Source organism: Vipera ursinii (genome assembly GCF_947247035.1).
Source record: "Vipera ursinii genome assembly, chromosome: 2".
Lineage (NCBI taxonomy): Eukaryota > Metazoa > Chordata > Lepidosauria > Squamata > Viperidae > Vipera > Vipera ursinii.
Window position 1 is genome coordinate 203,056,624 of NC_139513.1, and position 21,586 is coordinate 203,078,209.

Below are 21,586 nucleotides of genomic sequence, written 5' to 3' on the forward strand. Positions count from 1 at the left end.
TCTGAAGAGAAAAACTTTTTATCAGTGCAAGTAGTTTACCGCTTAGTGGTCTGGGGGGGGGAGTTAACAATGTTCTTATGATATTGAACACAGTGCTGTACTTTTTAGAGGACTTCATACTAGAAGGGAATGATGCTATAAAAAGTCAATAGAATTTTCCAAAATGAACTGGTGACTCAGTCTGAGTATGGTTCTCATTCATACTCTCCTCAAATTGAACACGTCCAATCTGCTCAATTGCTTAATATGGCCATCTCTGTCATACTGCTTTTGATTATAATCTATGGACAAAACACAAAATGGTCATGGATTTAATGCACTGAGGAATTTATTTTATTAAATGTATTGGTCACCCATCTTATCACAGGATAACTGGGTGGCTTACAATATTAAAAATAAAATAATATAGATAGAATATTACAAATATATATATAAATAAAATAAAATTCAATAGCTAAAAGATGGGTAAGGGGGGAATAGGATGGGGGGAGGGAGAAGTGGGATATGATATTAAACTATCAAGCATCCCCATCCTGGAGCCCCAAACCAATTGGTAGAATCTGGTCTTTAAACTCTTAGGGAAGATCAGGATTGGAGCCAAACTCGCGGGCGCGCACGCAAGATATTCCAAGGGGCAGGTGCAATAGCAAAGAAGGCTCCTGGGGACCCCACCCACTGTAATACGCTTACTGACGCCTGCAGCATGCCTCCTGGCATGAGTGAGGTGGGCAAATCCCAAGTGGGATGAGGTACGTTCTATTTTTATAATCGTGTAGATGGGCAGCCCTAATCATCATACAACTACATGTCACCCTCAACTTACAGCCATAATTGAGCCCAACATTTCTGTTGCTGAGACATTTGTTAAGTGAATTTTGCCCCATTTCTTGCCAAAGTTGTTAAGTGAAACACTGCAATTGCTAAGTTAGTAACATGGTTAAGTGAATCTGGCTTAACTATTGACTTTGTCAGAAGGTAGCAAAAGGTGATCACATGGCCCCAAGACACTGCAATTCACATATATAGGAACCAGTTGCCAAGTATGAATTTTGAGCACCTGACCATGGGGATACCAAAAGGGTCATAACTCACATTTTTCAGTGCCGGTGTAACTTCAAGCGGTCACTAAATGAACGTACTATAAACTGCCTGTACTATAAACCAATCGCATCCGTTTGTTAAAATATATTCCATCTGATAAATCTCTCTTAAATAAATCTGCAAATAGCTTTTTCCTAACAGCCACGCAGTACTCTGGGAAACTCCTTCTATTGGCATCTTTTCGCCTTCCCAGTTCAGTCTATGAATAATAAATAATAAAATAATAAACCTTTATTGTCAAAAGTACAACATGTGTACATTGAGATTAGCTGAGCCTCCCCCCCTGCTCTCTCCCCCCCCCAACACACAGTGACAACAAACCCTCCATCCCACCACTTCCAGGTGGTCTCTTCTGCAAATCCTAATTAGACCAGAGCCAGGGGTAGGCGACCTCGGCTCTTTTATGACTCATGGACTTCAACTCCCAGAATTCCTGAGCCAGCATAGCTGGCTCAGGAATTCTGGGAGTTGAAGTCCATGAGTCATAAAAGAGCCGAGGTTGCCTACCCTTGAGGCAAAAGAGGGAGAGCGGCAAGGGAGCCTCTGTTCCAGGCCGAGACTGCTCCCCCTCAGCTGTGAAGTGAGCCGCGCGCGGCAGCACACCACAAACACACCGAAACTCGCTCCTTTCTTTCCTTCCTTCGTACAACTTGCCCGGCATCGCGGCAAGGCGCAGCTGACGTAAAGCGCGGCGGCCTTGCCTTACGGTGGAGGGTGGTGGTGGTGGTAATGCCGCAAAAGCCCATCCTTTGCCGCCTTGCGGTTTCCCCCACTTCGTTTCGCGCCTGGCAGGTAAGGGCGTCGACGTTGTGTTCTTAGCCCTTCTTTTATGCCGCACGTAGCCTTGAAGGGGTAAGCGAGAAAGAGACCCTGCAGCACAACGGGGAAACAAACGTTTTCAGAAGCTGGCGTTAGCAGCTTTCTTCGCCCCGAAGCCTTCGCAGTGTAAACCTGAGCAAGAAAACCGGTAGCCCTCCAGGTAGTAGTCGTAGTAGTAATGCAATATGGTCAGTGGTGAGGGATGCTGGGAATTGTAGTTCATGGGCATCTGGAGAGGAATCGGGTTTCCTTAAAGGTAAAGGTAAAGGTTCCCCCGCACATGCGTGCTAGTCGTTTCCGACTCTAGGGGCCGGTGCTCATCTCCGTTTCAAAGCCGAAGAGCCAGCGCTTGTCCGAGGACGTCTCCGTGGTCATGTGGCCGGCATGACTAGACGCCAAAGGCGCACGGAGCGCTGTTACCTTCCCACTGTAGTGGTCCCTATTTTTCTACTTGCGTTTTTTTTACTTGCTTTCGAACTGCTAGGTTGGCAGAAGCTGGGACGAGTAACAGGCACTCACTCTGTTACGCGGCACTCGGATTTGACCCGCCAAACTGCCAACCTTCTGATTGACAAGCTCAGCATCCTAACCCACTGAGCCACCGCATCCCTTCGGGTTTCCTTACGCATCTTTAATTTTCAAGGTTGGAAGAGAGGTAGGGAATACATAGTGAATGTACGGTATTAAGGTCTACTTCATTTAGAAAGGGCGGATATTACATTTCACTAAAAAGGTTGCCATACCAGTTACCCTAACCCTACTGATATAAAAGCTTCCTTAGTTTTTCTTTAGTTTTGCCTACAACCCTATTTGGAAGAGAATAAGTCATTTCATAGGCATATAGTTGAATCTCCCATCAACCACTAGTGACTGGCTTATGCTTATTGTTTATAGAAACAATGTTTTTTCCAGCACTAGCAGGGATCTTCCATAAAATTATAAATTATGCAAATAAGTAGTCACATTTGCACATTTATATCCAGAATCTGCACAAGTATTTTGGTTATATTAGTTGACATGAAATATCCTCCAAATCTAGCCTATTTTGTGAGGTTTGAACATTCCTTCGAAGAAATTAAAACTTTGATATGTGGGGGAAAATAGAATATTGGAATTGACATTGAGTACTAGGCAATAATTTAAGGAAGTATTAAGACTTTTCTGTTGAAATGACTATTGGGGCATAGCATGTCTGACTTAGAATGAAACACATCTCTTTCAGGAATGTTTCTGCACATTCAACTTCATTCAAGGGCCAGTTCATGAGTCAAGGCTACAACTCATACTGCACAAGCCTGCTCAGTATTATGTTTCTGACTGATTATCTGGGAACAAGGAGTTTGGAAAATGGGATCTACCTTTACAGTGTGTTCCGTTTGTTGGTTGATTCTCTTTCCTGCTTTTGGTGGAACGCTTCAAGTCCTGATAGTAGGTTTTCCGGAGAAATATTATGCTGCCCATTCAGGTGTCTCAGTAAATATTAGCTTTACTACTTCTTTTTACAAAGTTTCTTTTGATTTATATTGCAACCCATCTCACAATTTCAACTTCACAATTTCAATCCACAGTAGAAGACAGACTCATAGGTTGGAAGGGACCTCAGAGGTCTCCTAGTCCAACCTCCTTACACCATCCTTACACCATCCAGATCAAATGGCAGTCCAGTTTATCTTTGAAAACTTCTAGTAATCAAGCATCCACATTTCTGAGAGGCAAGCTATCCCATTGATTACTTGTTCTCACTGTCAGGATGTTTCTTTTCAGTTCTAAGCTAGATTTCTCTGTAAGAAGCTTCCACCCATTACTTCTTGTCCTGCTTTCTGGTACTTTGGAGAATAGGTCAATCCCCTCTTTGTTACGATAGCCTTTCAAGACAGTTATCATGTAGTAGGAAGCAGGTAAATTTCCATGGGGCAACATCATTCACTCTGTGTATAGAGAGGAAGAAATGCTTGTTTCTTATCATTTCTCTGCAATTTCTCTAGCTATTTTCCATAGAGAAAGTAGAGGATGACCTTGACAGAAAAGGGGAACAGATAAATATTGATAGATAAATATTGCTTAAGCTCAGACTGGGGGTGGGGAGTTATGAAAATGTCTCAGATGCCCCCCTAACTCACATGAATATAAAAGGAGGAGGAGAAGCAGCACATCCAGATTTGCAAGACTTTGTTGTTAGAGCCAATCTTAATAAAAATGGTTTATGGCATACTAGGCATCTGTTTCTTGGCATGGTCAGTGTTGTAAGGCTAACACTTTCCCTTTCTCTTCTAATCCAGACTTGAAACATAAGGTACAGCCATGAAAACCCCAACATCCCCTTTTCTTTGTAACTATCATCTGAAAAGCAGATATGAAGCACTTCTTAACTATGTTTTGACTGAGGAAACACTTCCATCTTGGAGAAAATTGCACTCCACGAATAGGAATAGGAAATTAATTTTAGAAATATCAAATGATGGCTTGCACTAAGATTGATTGAATGTCTGCTTTTTCTAAGCTTTCTTCCCCCAAAATGAATTTTAAGTGGATAAAACTTAGTAAGAAGGTATGTTACTTATGGGATGTCCTTCTCAGAAGGTTTGCCTAGTCCAGGGGTAGGCAACCTCAGCTCTTTTATGACTCGTGGACTTCAACTCCCAGAATTCCTGAGCCAGGTGGCTCAGGAATACTGGGAGTTGAAGTCCACGAGCCATAAAAGAGCTGAGGTTGCCTACACCTGGTCTAGTCACACCTTCAACGCATTTGTTCTGTACCAGCCTGCTACCGGCCCTGCAGAAAAGGCAGGGACAACCCCTTTTACAAGAAGGCAAGAGGCTGGAACTAAGCCTGCCAAATTTATGGATACAAAAGCAAACAGAACAAGACACGAACCAAGAAACAGGAGCTATTCAAGCGGTTGCCTTCAGCAAACCAGCCCTCCCACGCATTCCCCTTTTATACAGTTCAGGGTGTGGCTTCTCTCTGCCTCCTTCCGAGGTGCCCCATTGCCTTCCTCTGTTTACTCCTGATTGACTGCCTCCTGCGTCGGGCGTCCTTGAACAGGGCCAGCTGTGGGTCATCTTCATCCACGCTGTCAGGCTCACACAGCTGGGTCTGCGTCGTGACCAGGTGGGAGGGGCCTGGCTAAGGGCTCTCATCAGCAAGCTCTCCAACCCCCTCAGCAAGCTCTTCAACACCCCCCTCCTCCTCTGAGTCGTCCGACCCAACTGCCGAACCCACAGGCTGACCCTAAATCACAACAGCATTGTTGTTCCAGGCATGAAGTTGCTCAGAACAATATCCAAAACAAAACAGCTGTGAATCAATAAAATAACACTTTAATTTTGTTATGATGAGCTTTTAGTTACATCTCAGAACTTGAGTTGTACGATAGTTATTTAAACAGAAGAACAACAGCTTTGCTTTTTTAAACTCAGCTTCTTAACTGAATTCAATTTTTTTTATGTTTTCCCAGCCTTGAAACTCACAATAGGCCATCTAAAAAGATGAGAAGCACCAACTGCTGCTTTCTAATGAATACCAGAAGGGTTCAAAAGACCGATGCAGAGAATTAACAAAAACGTAGTATTGGGGCTTCTTACTTTGACCAGCTCAATCTTTCTCTTGTTCCAGTTGTACTATTATAAATATTATCTGTCTCCAAAGGTAACGTTTCATGATTCTTATTACTTACAATCAAACCTAAATCCAGATTTACAGATCTAAACAAGTGCTTATAGTGTTTTAAAATATGCTAGAAAAAACAAAACAAACAAGCATTTATTGAAGGCAGAGGTACCAAATGTTATTATGAAGCATACTTGCTTGCTAGTAAAAGTCAGTGAAGCTTTGTTTTTTGTTATTATAATTTCATGGTATGGTTGACAGTAGAGTTGTAGAGCTTTATTTCTCTTGTTTGGTTTTGTTAGAATGGAGCTGTTTTCCCCAAGATTAAAGGAAGCAAAGCAGGACAAGACAATAGTCAATGGGTAAATACATCCAACTTTACTATTTCTCAGAAACAACATGCTTGAGGTAGAAGAGACAACTCAGTGAAAAAGAGGGAGGCAACAGCATGAGGCAATTGCACGCAAATAATAATTACCAAGGGGATGTTAAATACATAGGGAATATTTGCATAAAATGTTAAATTACTGTACTTTTATTTTAAAAATAGTGACTTATTTATTATGTCTACCACTTACAGTTCTTCAAGGGTCGTACCTAACACCTTGAAGGAGATTGAATGCAGCCTTCTACTCTAAAAAAGGCACCCAGCCTTTGTTTTGGTCCCAAAGTTTATCCTAATCGTTTGAGTTTTGTTTTGTTTTGTTTTAAAAAATCTTTAGTTTGATTTTTTTTTGCCAAATATTCCAAAATAGTAGTTGTTACACTAACTATAACTATTTATACAAAAGCCCTTGATGCTCATGATCAAAATCATGATTTTAAAATGATTGTTAGGGTTACTACAAATTATTACAGGTAGTCCTCAACTTATGACAAGTTGCTTAGCGACTGAATTTACAACTGACCTGAAAAAGGGGACTTACAACCTGGATTTGATGTTCTGATGGTTGCCCCCCCCCCACGTCACATGGCCAAATTTTGAGGACTCGGCAACATGGCTGCATCTGGCAGTCACATAACCACATTTTACAACAGTTTTGCCCCAAAACTGGCACTTCTGGTTTTGGGCAAAAGAGTATCCATAGTGAACCATTAGTTTGTTTAGCGACTGCATTGTTTGCTTAATGACCTCAGTGCTTGCCTAACGACCACTAGAAAAATAAAAAAATCTGGTTGATCACATGGCTGACTCCTTTTACAACCATTGCAACACACAGTCATAATGGGCAGGCTCCATTATGGTTGCAAGTTGAATTCCACCTGTATTGTTTTTATTTTGGTATAGATTTTCAGCAAACATTTACTCCTGATGTTTTTTCTCTCAACTCCCCCCCTCTCTCTTTTTAAAAACAGCATGTGGTTAGAAAATTTCTTAATTTGGTGGCCAGCCACAACATAGTTGTGCATCTGATTGACCCTCTCCTTTTGGAACTGATTGACAGAGACTTGGAGCAGCTTCAGGCCTTCTCTGATGGCAGTCACTCAGAATGCAAATACTTCTGTACCCCACGGGATTATACCACCTTTGGACTACTGGAGAAAACCTGGAAACTTGAAGTAAATGTCTTTTTCCAGCTTCCTCTAACTCTGCTAACGTTTTCAGTCGTTTAATTAGGACGCTGAGCTTGTCGATCAGAAGGTCGGCAGTTTGGCGGGTCGAATCCCGAGTGCCGCATAGCAGAGTGAGCGCCTGTTACTCGTCCCAGCTTCTGCCCAGCTAGCAGTTCGAAAGCACGTAAAAATGCAAGTAGAAAAATAGGGACCACTACAGTGGGAAGGTAACAGCGTTCCGTGTGCCTTTGGCGTCTAGTCATGCCGGCCACATGACCACGGAGACATCCTCGGACAAGCGCTGGCTCTTCGGCTTTGAAACGGAGATGAGCACTGGCCCCTAGAGTTGGAAACGACTAGCACGCATGTGCGGGGGAACCTTTACCTTTACCTTTAGAGGGGGGGGAATCAAGAGGCTTGTTTGTGTTTTTTTGCCCACATTTGTATGCTGTCTAATATTTTTACTGTAAGCAGCTCACAATACATAAAAGTAAATCTTAGATTAAAAACAGGATAACAACACTGACTCAATAAAACTATCAAATCCTGTTTATAAAAAGGTGCCATTCCTTGTTACTTAAGGTCTTCCACCTGAATGCCTTTTGAAAAAGGACAGTTTGACATTTTTCTAAAGGAGATGAGGGTGTGGGGGGGGGCAGACATCTGATCTCCAGGGTTATGCTATTCCAGAGGGAAAGGCTCTCCTAAGAATGTCATTGAGTTCCCCCACTATCTCTTTAGAGACTAGCACCCAAAGTGTTGCCTCCCCACTAGATAAAGTAGGGTGGGTAGAGTCTTGCCTTCAGAAGTTGGTCCTAAAGGCAGCAAGGGTCCCAGCTGAATAGAGTTTATAGATAATTACCTTGGGACCAGAAACTTATTGACGGCCAATAGCAGCTCTTGTAATGCAAATATTTTTCTTCTGAAACAACTGACACCAATCAGCAACCCAAAAGGAACTGTTGGGTGAAACATGGCTGAAGTTTGATGGAGGTGATCAGAACAAAAAGTTTATGTTGGTTTCAGGTGAGCTTGTTTCAAGCTGCTGAGAGAATGGGATTCCAGTGGCTAAAACTTCAGAGTAAAGATCCACGTTTAGAAGGCATGGAAGATCTCTCTGGAACAGAAGTCCCCCTGCACTACATCTTCAAACAGGCAACTCATGCCATCCATCTAGTAGTCTTCTATGAGAGGAGTGGCAACTATCTCTGGCATGGGCCGCTACGTCTGAAGCTACACATGGACAGGACTTTCGTGCCTTTCCAGAAACTACACTTTGGACGCTACTCTGGAGCCTATGACAAGTAAGAAACAGCAGGGCAGTGTTGTTGTTGTTGTTATATATATGATGATAAGGCTCCTCTTGCAAAACACAGCTGTTCTACAGTACTTGCTTCCAAAAGGCTGAGATGAAGTCAGACATCCCGGAATATAAAAGTGATGGAAATTGTGTCAGAAAGTGCACTTGTACTTTTGATTAATGCTGGTAACGAGGCCATTAGATTCCTCTTCCTTCTTTCATCTTGATATGATGGCAGAGATGAGAATTCCCTGACAACATTATTTGGCAGTAGGTTCAGGGCAGACAAAAGAATTGCACCCTCAAAGAAATTCCATGTCAACGGCTTTAAACTGTGGTAACCTCTGAACAAAGGAAGGCCCATCTCTGAATATGGAGGATGCGGATCAAGCAAGAAAAATGATGCGCCACCCCATAATACATCCTAGATGGGGAAAAAATGCACAATTCCCCAGTGACAAGATGCACGCTTTTGTAAGAAAATAGGGCATCTCTCTTCTTTTACTTTTGATGAGCTGCTTCTAAAATGGGAAAGTATCCAAGTCATTTAATTAAGGCAAGTTATATTGAGTTACCTGATTAACAGCATTGCAATTGTTCACAATTGCTTTGCAGTGTGCTTGCATTGTTGTCATGCATTTGTAATCAATGTGTCCTTTATCAGAAGGTTCAGCTGATGAGCTGGAAAGCTTATTATTTTATATTCCTTCCAGTTATGTATGCTGCCTCTCACCTTATCAGACCCATTCAAGGCAGCCTTCAAATACATTGTTAAAACACCATAGCTGTGTTCCCTGTCCTCCCTCCATGTTGTGGAGGTCTTTTCCTGGATTATCCTTTTCCTACCACTACTAAAACCATTTTAGAGTACAGAAATTCTTTTAAGTCTCAAACAGGGAGAATACAGGGCAGATAGAGGACAGCAGAATAGAAGAATAAGGAACACATTGATTTTTATTAAATCACCAAAAATGGGTTTTAAAACAAGTTCACTTATATATATATCCTGTACATAGTAGCCTACCCTGCCTGTAAAATGATTCCCAGGCTTGTGTCAGTGACACCGAGAGAGATTCCCAAACTTACCAAGCGTCTTTCAAAACTGCCCTTCTGCCTCCATTCTAGTTCCTTCTTCCTGTTGGCATGGAACCCAGGAGGCAGTACCCAAAGTTGCCTTCCGTTGATTGGCAGCTCTGCCACCCAATTGTTACAATTGTTTTGGTTCTGTTTTAGGTGTACATCTAATGAGTTGGATGGATCGAGAAGAGCAGATCAAGATGGAGAAATGCTTTTGTGAACATGCAAGTTGTGATTGTGTGTCAGGACAAACAGCAATTGTGCATTTGTTAGCTTGCTGTCTTAATGCAGATTGGAAAGGAAAGGTCTAGTTTCTGTTACATTCTCCTGGTCAGGATAACATCGGTTTCCCCTTCTTGTAACAGGATGGAATTACTGACTCTTTCCGTTGATGGATTAATAGTTCAGATTCCAAAAGAACCATCTAGGTTCCTTGAAGAAAGGTCTCACTCTAGATTTCTTGAATGTCGGTACAGGGAAGCTCGATCGTTCTTCCAGGTTAGTATCATTTCTTGTTTGAAGTCATTGGTTTAATAAAAATGATATAGCCGTGTCACCACTGCCTCCAAAATGTGCAGTGTTTCTATTATTGTCAGCTTTCCCTTCCACACCCTGGCACTGAAATGGCAGTGCTTGCTAATTCTTGTCAATTGTTCAAAATGGAGACATTATTTAGAAGGTGTCAGTGGATACCTCTTTCTTTTGTAGGAAATCAGTGGTACTAAGTGAACTTGATCAATCTATTAATACAGTGGCCAGCTGGACCTTTGTAAGCCTACTAATATTGCATTTAGCTCCTCACTGCAAAGTAGAAGATATCTTGGTCTTCTGGCTGTTTGGAACGCAGAAAATCATAATTTTTGCAACTAACCTCTGGTTTACTTTTGCCTCCTTTCAGGGATACTGAGTGATGGGCCCAAGGTCACCCAGCTGGCTTTGTGCCTAAAGGGGCACTAAAGCTCATAAATTCCTGGGGTCTAGCTTGTTGCCTTAACCACTACATCAACTGGCTATCTTACTACATAGCCTTGGACCTAGTAACCTTACTTGTAATTTGTTTCATCTCTTTCAAAAAGCAATTTTTGAAAGTGGTTTGGAAAGCCACTCTTCAAACCCACAATTCCTTTGGATGCCCCTGAGACACATGCATGGGTTTTTTTTAAAATATTGGTCATAGTTTTGTTGAAATCCTAACCCAATTAATCTTTTCCCTCTTTGGGTAACTTGTGCTTCAGTTTTTCAGCCCAGCAGCCAGCCCCATTTCCATGCTTAACCCTATTTAGTGATTACCTACTAAGATTTGCTCTGCGGCTTTGACACTTGATGGCGCCAAAGAATGAATATAGAAGGCCTAGCAAGGAAAGAATTAGTTTCTTTCATTGCAAGAAATACTTTCCTACCATTTGAGCACAGCAGGAAGGTAGAAAAGGACAGCTGCATTAAAAAAGAAAAATATATATGTTGGGTTAAACTTTGTGTTGTGTTTTACTAAGGTATAAGTAATAGTTTGTAGCTGTTTCATTACGAGTGCAGAAGGGAATGAAAAGTGCATTGTTTAGTGAAGATGAAAATTGGATTGATTGCAATGGTGATTTTTTTGATGATGGACTTTGGATCCAAAGCTGATCTATCTGTCTGTCTGTCTATATCTCAGACACCACTCATGTCGGTGTCCAAATGATTATTTATTTTTCCAATTCTGGCCAATAGTCTTTAGCACAAGCAGAGAATCGATTTCATTCCAAAGATTTTTAAATTGTTTATCAGCTTCCCTCTGTGGTTATCATCACCAGTTTGAACTGGGCCCTTGCCTGACCCTGTGGCTCACTTTCCAAGAGAACAAGTAATAAGGACCTTCATTTAAATGCAGATTAATTGCAGGTAGTCCTCACTTACTGACCACTCATTCAGCAACCGTTTGAAGTTACAGCGGTGCTGAAAAAATAATTTTATGGCCATGTTACGACATTTATGGCCTTTGTAGTATCCCTCAGTCATGTGATTGCCATTATAATCATGCATTGTTCTCTGGTTAGTGATTATTTTTTTCTCTTACAAAATTGCAGATTGGAGAGATTGAAAAGGAAGGGATTTCAAGAGAGTAAGCAGTTTAGGTAGCTCCAGCCCTAGGGTTATGGTACAGTCTCATTGCTTTTGATGTGTATAAGGCATTAAACAGACACTGCTTCCTAAGGAGCAGTTATCAGACAAACAAAAGGGAAGGGGTAAAATGACAAGTCTTGTCTTTTTCCAGCTTAAAGCCACATTGGCACTCAAGTCTTTTCCCGCTTAGCAGCCACTTTATTTGTAAGAGTTACTTATTTCTTCTGGGGGGGATTCTAAATATTGGTAAGGAAATATAAAAAATGGTCATGGAAGCTAAGGTACAGAATAGACAAATGCCTTCATTTGACTTACAACATGCAAAAAGTTTACAGTGCTATTCCTCCTCTTCCTCCTTCTCCTTCTTCTTCTTCCCCTCCTCCTTCTTCTTTCTTTTCTAGCTGTACCCTGATGATACATCCCCCGAGGCAGTGGAATTCAGGAAAAAAGCCAAGGCATTGCTGCGTCTTGCTGCTCTGACACTGAACACTTTAGGAGTACAATTCTGGCTGAGTAGTGGGACTTGTCTAGGTAAGTCACTTGGAGTTGGTTAGAAGCCAGAACTGTTCCCTGCAATGCTGGCAGTTGAACCTGAGGGACAAGATAACCAAACTAGGTACATGGCAGAAATACACTAGGTATGAAAACCGAATAGATCAAATGCACGGAACCATAAAATCCACGTGAATGCAAATTAGCTTGTCTTCGACTATGATCCCAGAAACATATGTGGCAAGAGAGTCCTTCATCAATCTCCTACCCCACGGATACTAGAACAGGGAGATTTTATAAGTATTGTTCTTGACATCAAACTCCAACTGTTATTGCAATGAGTTAAAACATTGCGCGGGTTTTTTTTACCCTGCACTCTTTAAATGAATTTAAGAGCTCTGTAGATTAGGAGTGCTGGTAGTTATAATCCAGCACGCTTGGTCCATATCTGGTTGGTTCATGTAATTGCACTCTTACATAAATATAAGCGGGAGTGTTCAATATTTCATCCCCACAACCAAAAAGGTGCTTTGCATCAGTGTGGGGATGCATACCAAATCTGCCTGCATTTCCTTAAAGAAGCTACATATTTCCTTGCTCGCATGGAAGCTGTGCAATTGCAGAAAACCATGTGTTTAAGTTAAGAAGATTCAGGAGGAGGTCCAAGGTGCTCTGGGATAAGTCTGGCCATGCTACATGTGCCTCCTTAATTCAAACACATTTTCTGGTGGGATCAGGGAACTGTTGTCTGAACCTAATACACAAAGAGTTTTAATCAAACAATAATGGGTATAGCATATGCCCACTCTGAAGTATCTTTTCACCACCAGTATGAAGTATTGCAGATCCTTGATTCCCAATCTCTTTTAAAATATTTGCTTTAAAACAGGGGTCCTCAACCTGTGGGCCGTGGCCCATTACCGGTCTGTGGCCTATTCACAACTGGGCCACGTGAGTGGCTGGCTGGCGTGCACATGTGTTCGAGGCCCCACTCACGTGAGCATCACAGACGTTCGGGGCCTCATTTGCACAAGCCTCATGGGCGTTCGGGGCCTCATATGAGTGTCACCTGGTGCTCTCAGCCCCACTCATGCAAGCAGCGGGTGCTTGTGTGCACGCCCATGCGCATGCACGCACCTGCCCCGCCCACAAAACCATCCCCTCTCCCCCCCCTCCCCTCCAGGCCGCCAACCTGGAAGGGTTGGGAAACTGCTTTAGAAGATAAAATAGGTAAATTTTGCTATAGATATATTATCACACACTGTATGATGTGATTTTCATCATATCTTGTATCTATTTAAATATCCAATTAAAACTTCTGCATTCGCTGTAACACATGCCCCTTTTCAAGCTCATTTCTCAGCCCTTTTAATTTATGATTCATATTGTTCTGCATATAGCATAAGCCAGGGGATACACCCTGTGTCTTGATTTGCTATACAGTGCCTTAATTTGGGGGGTTGACCTTGAAAAAGCAGAAACATCTCAATGAAATATTGGAAGTAGAGGAAGCTGCAAGGCGATTTAAATAATTTGTCAGAAAAAATATCCTACATTGGAATAGGTTGGTCGGTCATCAACTCCACAAAAGAATTGTAACTAACATAGTTCTCTGCATGTCTGCTCAAAAGAAGTTCAGTGAAACCTATTTCCAGGTAAATATATGCAGGTTTTTCTCTATAAAGCAAAAGATGGACTTTCCAAAATATTATCGATACTGAAATAAGAACAATAACAGGTTTATGTAATTAATTAGCTTTAAAACACTGGTTGTTTTTTTTTACAAAAAATTAGAAACACTAGGAAAGATTTACCAGTTTTGTAGGTGGGAGTATGAAAGTAATGCTCTTAATCAAGCATTAATGTGGGGAAGCTAAATGAAATAAATGGCTCACAAATGCCAATTGTATCCTTATCTGCAGGAAAGTAAGATGAAAAAAGCCCCTGTTACTCTCTTTACCTTTTTAAAAACAAAGAGAATACTGAAAAAATGTATTAACCCTTTAATATTTCCTGAGGGGGGGGCGGTATGTGTCATTCCTTTGAGGTAATTCACACAGGCATTGTTCAATTATGGAATTCAGGATTGCAGTGTCTTCAACACAATGCTGTCCAAAAATTCTAGTAAACTTCTTGCTTACCCCCAAGATGTTGAATTAAACATCTTTTTGTGCTGATCCAGTAAGACCATTAAATATGGTGATTTGATTAATTATGTGCCATCAAGTTGGTATTGTCTCAGAGTCGCCACTTTTTCCCCATGATGTCCTTAATCTGGTTGTTTAGCTCTTCCAGTGGTGCACTTATCACCGCTATAACTGACTCCTTGCTATTGGTCATCTTCTTCCTCTTTTTCCTTCTGTGTCTCCCATCGTCGTGATGGACTTGTCAAGAGAGCCAAGTCTTTTGCATTATGTTTCTGATCAGCCTGCAATTAAGTTAGCACCTTATTTGTGTTGAGTAATACTAAAATATGAGGAAAGAATGACCTACAAAGTTATTGTAATTTTTACCACCACGTGGGATCAGGAAGTTACATGGCCAACTTAGTTGAGAGGGTTTTGCTGATTGCTTTGTCTGGGTTTCCTCTTGGGCACCACTGTAGATTTTTACTCTTTATTAACATTGTTTTCCTATTGCATTCACACACTAGCCACTTAAGAGTTGTGTTTGCAAATAAACTTACCTGCAAAAATTGGGCCCCTAAGCTTGAAAAAAATTTCTCATGAAAGAGAGGTTGCAGCTGGTTCACCAGAGGTGATTCTAGTTGGATTTATTCAGACTGTGGTGAAGTTTACAGATTTTTTGTACAGTTTCTCCCACTAATTATAAAGAAACGAATCTCTCCAAATATGTACATCACAGAGCTTCTATTTTAAAAGAAAGAAACCAGCCATTTTCATTTGTGGAAATGGGAGTTAACTCTTAAATTTAAATATCTACCAAGCAGCCTTGAGGAATGAACAGGGTGGGCAAGTAAAAATTTTCTTAATCTATGTCTTTCTTCTCTACCATACAAATGCAGCAGATTGTTAGAGGAGAACTTGAATTTTACATCTTTCCTTAGAATGGAAAACCTCTGGGTAAAATTTCTGTTCCTTATTTAATTACACTGTCCTCTTTTTCATCAATGTAGGGACTGCATGATTGTGTGTTAAATTTCTCATGGATCTGTTGAACATTTAGGTTGGTACAGACAGTGCAACATTATTCCTTACAGTAAAGACCTGGACTTGGGGATTTTTATTCAAGACTATAAGCCAGATATTATTACAGCATTTCAGAAGGCTGGATTACCGCTAAAACACAAATTTGGCAAGGTTGGTGAATACAGGAATATGCTTGACTCATACTTTTCTTTCTTTCAATCCTTTTTCCCCCAATATCTGAAATAGTAAAGGCATAATTAGTTTGTACTGGAACTGTGTTTTTTTCCAAATTTGGCAATTTCAAGATGTGTCGATTTTTAACTCCCAAAATTCTCCAGCCAGCATGCTGATTAGGCAATTCTGGGAGCTTAAAGGTGGCTAGTTTGAAAAGCACTGGGGTCAAAGGGTATTGGGGAGTCGGGGGGGGACACCTGGTTTTGGATCTTCTCTCTGGAGCTTGCTGTTTAGTTAGGAGCAGTCAGGCCCTTTACTCAACCGACTTCATATTGTTATGAGGATAAAGTAGAGAGAACAGAAAGCTGTGCAAGAATTGCTTGCTGCAATTCAACATTAAATTTGACCATCACTTCCTAAATCAAAACATGTTCCCAGTCAAGCAGAGGCCCTGCATTAGTTTTCTTGCAAATTGTTCTTTTTCACCAGCTGTTATTCACCCAGAAGCAATGTTTTCTGAAAACTTAAGAGATTTGGGTTTTTGGTGTGTTTTTTTTTCTTTCCCCAGTGGGGCAAATGGTGCTGTCCTCAGCACTTTGTAAATAACGAATTGTTTTATCTTGCAGATAGTCTAGAGCTAACTTGCACATCTTTCTCCTCCATTATCATAATTATTGTGCCTCTTGGCTTTTTAGCCAATAAGTTTTATTGGCATCTGAGCAGTGAGTAATTTAAGACTTTCTAATCTTTTGCTTCTAACTCAGCTTCTTTAGAAAAGAAATTTTTTAAAAAAGCCCAAACCACTGAAGACTTGACTTTACATTATTTCCTGTAACGCTGTTACATATGTTAATAGGCTGGGATAAAATTAATAGTCTTGGCCCTCTTAAGTGATGCCCCCTCCTGACCAAATTTCACCGGGAGTTTTTTTAGGGGCCCTTGGTGCTCTCTGAGCTTCATTGTTTTCTTACAGATGTTTCATTACCCAAACGAGGTAACATCATCGGTGCTAGTGAAGATGCTCAGGCAGTCTGCTGTGTTCCAGACCACAAGGTCAACTGAGCCAATCAGCACCACCTCCAACGGTGGCTACTGCTGGGCCCTGGGGAGCCACAGCTCACGCTACCTGGGAAGAGGTTGCTGAACTCAGATGAGAGAATTTGCATTTGAAAAATGAGCTCCAAAGAAGGACGACAATCTTAGATAAGACAGAAGACTCGAAAGATAAAATCAGGAAACTGCAGCCATCATAAATACATGTCATTGCCAAGGGTCTGATGTCAACACTGCTAACATCGGATGTTTTTGCATTGACAAACAGATGGAAATGCAGCCATTTTCTTCTTTTTGCTTTTAGAGTTAGATGATGCTGGAGAGAGGGGGGCGGAAATGTGCATGGGAGTCTAGCTAGACGTAATAATGCTGAACCTAGTGTGAGAACCAAGGTTGTTGAAATAAGAGATGATAAGAATTGGCAGGCTGGAGAGCTAGAGGAGAAGCCCACTGCTTTAAACTAATTGGGGAATGTGATTTATGACTGTTAAGTGGAGGAGGGTATTGTTCTTTGATACTATGTGCTCAGGGGAGGGGAATTCAGTTTTTGGCTTCGATTATGGTAGTGCCGATGCTATGCTACTCAAATAAAGATTCTTTAAGGTAAACAACGCCTCAAAGTTCTTTGAAGAGTTTCATCTGTTGGAACCATGACATTTGAATTTAAATTATCACTTGCTAGTGCACTGATGATGTTATCTGCTTTGGATAATGAAACATCTGCAAGAAAACAACCAAGTTCAGAGAGCACCATGGACCCTTCATTTCAACCATGAGCTACAAATATTCTCCTTTATTGCTTTTTATTAATCTTTAGGAAGTTTTATCTTCAAAATAGTGCTAGGAGTTTTTACCCCCCGTGGATAGGGCTCGTAATTTGGGAGTCCTCCTAGATTCACGGCTTACCTTAGAAGACCATATAGTAGCCGTGACTAGGGGGGCTTTCGCTGAGGTTCGCCTGGTGTGCCAGTTGCGGCCCTATCTGGACCGGGATGCCCTGTGTACGGTCACTCATGCGCTCGTGACCTCTTGTCTTGACTATTGCAATGCTCTCTACATGGGGCTTTCCTTGAAGACCACTCGGAGGCTCCAACTGGTACAGAATGCGGCCGCGAGAGTTGTCTTGGGAGTTTCCCGGTACTCCCATGTTACACCTTTGCTCCGCGAGCTGCATTGGTTACCAGTTGTCTTCCGGGTGAGGTTCAAGGTCTTGGTGATGGTTTTTAAGTCCTTACATGGCATGGGTCCGGAATACCTTGGGGACCACCTGCTGCCGGCGTCGACTCCCCTCCGCCCTGTGCGTTCCCACAGAGAGGGCCTCCTCAGGGTGCCTCCGGTCAGGGAATGCCGGCTGGTGGCCCCCAGGGGGAGGGCCTTCTCTGTGGGCGCCCCGGCTTTGTGGAATCAACTGCCGGTTGAGCTCTGGATGGCACCGGATCTCCGCTCCTTCTGGCGCGGCCTAAAGACCCATTTATTTGAACAAGCTGGCCTGGCCTGGTGGGGAGTTAACTTGGGTTTTAATATTTGTATTTTTTACTGTTTTATTTGGGCTATAATTTAATTTGTTCTTAACTTTTGTATTCTGTATTTTTATTATATGCCCTGTTCACCGCCCTGAGTCCCTCGGGAGAAGGGCGGTATAAAAATTTAATAAACTATAAACTATAAACTTCAGAGTTAAGTATTACAGGAAGGGAATCAAGCATTAATTTTGATGTGTTCCAATCTTATTATCTATATCTTGAGTTCTTTCTCTCTCCCCCCCCCCCTTTCTTTATAGGTTGAAGATAGTTTAGAGCTCTCCTTCCAGGGAGGAGAAGATGATGTGAAGCTTGACATTTTTTTCTTCTATGAAGAGGATGACCACATGTGGAATGGAGGAACCCAGGCCAAGTCTGGCAAGAAATTTAAGTATGATTCAGAGTTGGTATTTATGGAGCGAAAACCTTACTAAAGAACTGTTTTCATAGCTTATTGCCCAGCAAATAATTGCTTCCGCTCTAATGGGGTTTAAGCCTTTTGGAGAACATTGACCCAGTTATTAAAAAAATACAAAACCGGAAGCTTCTTCGCGGCAAGATCCTTAATGGACAACAAAATTCTTTGAAAGATAAAGTTGACTCACATTTATCAGCCCACCTTTGCAGATATTTAGCTTCTTCATGGTGTCTCCTTCTAGAGATATTTTGCAGAACCTTCTACAATATGTTAAACTTCCATTTCTGAGCATAGTTCAAATGCCGGCGTTTATCTGTGCAAGATTCCAACTGGCTTTGCATCTAGAAATTTTAAGTTATTTTCTCCCACATTAGCTTCTTGGGCCACTCAAGAGGCTGCACTAAACTACTTTTCTGGAATCAAGAGGAATGGTGAATGGCAATGAGTGCTTGTTAGTAATTTTTCCCCCCTTAGCCTCAGCCCAGAAAAGTTCATTTGTTTCTGAACTGTTTTTTTTAAATAAAGCATAACATTTTTCAATATTATTCTGGACATTTCAGATTGTCATCAGTCTTATCTTGGACTAATGTTGTTCTTGTTTAGCTATCAGCTGTGTTTGTTGCTTAGTTGTTTGTTCTTTGTTGTATCTGTAAATGTTGCTGGTCAATTTTACTATGTTAGAATAGGAAATATTCTAAACTGGAGGGAAATAAACTAAACCGGAAGGAAATAAATTATTTGAGTAAATTAATTTGAGGAAAGGCCATCCAAGGCCAATCATTTCACCAGAAAGTTGCTATTAAGCTTGATTTCTTCTAAGGCGATGACATTATAGGAAAAATGGATGTTCTTTGGATCAACACAAAGTTCTTACAAAGTATGGCGGAATGTCTGGGGCACCATGTTAGTTCCTCTTCCTTTGGTCAGAGATGTGATTGATTGTATCTTGATTCAAATTTGATCATTAGTGAAGAATTTCGTTTCTGTCTGGTTGATTAATTCAATCTGCAAAGCAGATACTTGGACAATTTGCGAAAATTTTAGTTCAGAAACATTTTCAGGAGCAGTTTAAAGAAATGGGTGTCCTGAAATTTCAATGTTTATGCTTATTAACAACATAAATGTCTCTAATTCTGATTATTATGCACTTCAAAATGCCTGCTTAAAGGTTAAAAAGGAGAAGAATTTACTTCCTTGGTACTTGGAGAATTTGAAGATTGCATTTCGGTGCTGTAAATAGCTCCTGATCTGTCAGTATAATTCAGCAGAGTTAAAATGTTCAACCACTTTCCTTAATAATTTAGTATAATAATATATCACCTGCAGAAGCTAGGTTTTCATATTGCTTATATCCAGTCTGCCACATAATGATCTAAGAACATAACCTACTTCTCACTGGTAGCGTTTTACCTACACCCTCTTATCTGTTCTTCCTTTTTCCAGGTATCTCTTTCCCAAATTTACCCTATGCTGGACTGAGTTTCTAGAACTTAAGGTACATGTGCCATGTGAAACCCTCCACTATATTGAAGCCAATTATGGCAAAGACTGGAAGGTTCCTGTGAAAGTGTGGGATTGGAAAAATTCACCCGCCAATGTCCAGCCTAATGGAATCTGGCCTATCAATGAATGGGAAGAAGTAATTCAGCTCTACTGATTCATCTGTAAGATCTTCTGGCATCAGAAGAATACTTATTGACAGTTGCATCATGTCTCACCTAGAAATCATCAGCATTGGGATGCTTCATGGATTTGCCACTGTTGCCATGGTACAATGCATGTGGAAATTGATGCACTGCATCATGGCTGGGTCTGAATTTGAATCTGAAGAAGCTGCAGCAGCAGAATCTATGAAATGTCAGCCTTGGGAGACACAAAGCCAAGAATCACCTGAGGCTGATCAAACATAGGCACTGCCTTGAAGAGCCAAGCAATGAGATGATGCAGCAGGCCTCCAAGCTCCCATGCCTGGCGAGGAGAGCAGAAAACAAACTATAGAATTCAGTGAGACTTCTTGTCAAGCAAGAGAGTAAATTTCTTGATTAAAGGCAGCTGGCTGCAGCCTGATTACAAGGCAACCCATTCATTATCCCTCATTGGAATCAACTATCTGATCTCCAGCTTTTGCGTGATGTTTGTGTGAAATTCTGCTCCTGAAATTCTGACTTCTGGATTGGCTGACAATACTAACCTGGCTCTTGGAACTCTGCACTGGAGTTTAACTATTCTTCTGTCTCCTGCTGTTAAAGAAAAATCTGTTCAAGCAAGCTTCTTTCAGAGGCTCTATTTCTGTTTGCACTCCTTGTCTGCTGTTACCTCCTCAACTTTGAGTAAACTGCTAATTTCCATAGCAATTGTACGTCGCAAGTGTAGAATTGAAACCAATAGCAGAACACACTGCTTCAGGAGCTTATGTAGCTGAGGATGAAGAATTCAAAAATTTGGATGTTGTGTTATGACAAACATGCTTATAGCAAGGAAGCAACATTATAAAAATTGGACAGAGAAGATATCCTGGCAGATCACTGTAAAAGAAACTTTGTCAATAGAGGGGAAAACGTAACAGGTAATCCTCTCTGACTGTCCACAGTTGGTGGTCATTTAGCATGATGGTAAATGATAAACTTACAACATCAGTTCTGGCTGCAGTCATTAAGTGAATCTTGCCTGCTTATTAAACATGACATCATATGACTGCAATTTCCAGCTTCCTGTTGGCATCCCCATTGATGTTGCTTGTTGTAGTGTTTGGTTTGTAATACATAGAGGGTATCTTTGGATTTTCATCATTGTATATTTTAAATTAATTATGATGACCTAATTAAGGCGATTGAAACTGAAAAAAAGTGTTTAGCAAATGAATTGTTAAATGAAACAGAACTAAACCCGGGAGTTTCCATATACACAATATTTATATGTGACAAACGTCTTCCTAAGGGCCGTTCTAACTACAGGTAATCCTTGATTTATGACCATTTGTTCAACAACCATTGGAAATTATGATGGTGCTGAACAAAGAGACTTGTGATCTGTGCTCAGAGTTATGCTATTACAGCCCTTGGCAGCCCATCCACACTCGGGGACTGCAGAGGTGCTGTAACTCCCATTTACCTACCCTTCCCATCTTTGCCCTTAAACATCAGGGGAACTTTCACAGTGGGCAATGAAGCAGCCACACACACACACACACACACACACACACACACACACACACACA

The 21,586-nt window shown here is 41.2% G+C and overlaps 1 protein-coding gene across 7 annotated transcripts; it reads left to right on the forward strand.

The window, feature by feature from the left end:
- The first annotated feature begins 2,456 nt into the window (after positions 1-2,456).
- On the forward strand, positions 2,457-21,155 carry FKTN (fukutin). Of its 7 annotated transcripts, none has more exons than XM_083357190.1 (10): positions 2,457-2,575; positions 5,378-5,568; positions 5,832-5,891; positions 6,886-7,089; positions 8,110-8,387; positions 9,826-9,958; positions 11,965-12,094; positions 15,242-15,375; positions 18,212-18,342; positions 19,813-21,155. In XM_083357190.1, exons 2-10 carry the CDS (start codon positions 5,464-5,466, stop codon positions 20,024-20,026), a joined length of 1,389 nt encoding a protein of 462 aa, XP_083213316.1. In that variant the 5' UTR covers positions 2,457-2,575; positions 5,378-5,463; the 3' UTR covers positions 20,027-21,155. The 7 variants fall into 7 exon arrangements, with proteins under 7 accessions (XP_083213316.1, XP_083213319.1, XP_083213320.1 ...); XM_083357194.1 differs by having other exon boundaries at positions 2,552-2,575; positions 6,975-7,089; XM_083357191.1 differs by lacking the exon at positions 2,457-2,575 and adding an exon at positions 3,170-3,385.
- The last annotated feature ends 431 nt before the right edge of the window (positions 21,156-21,586 follow it).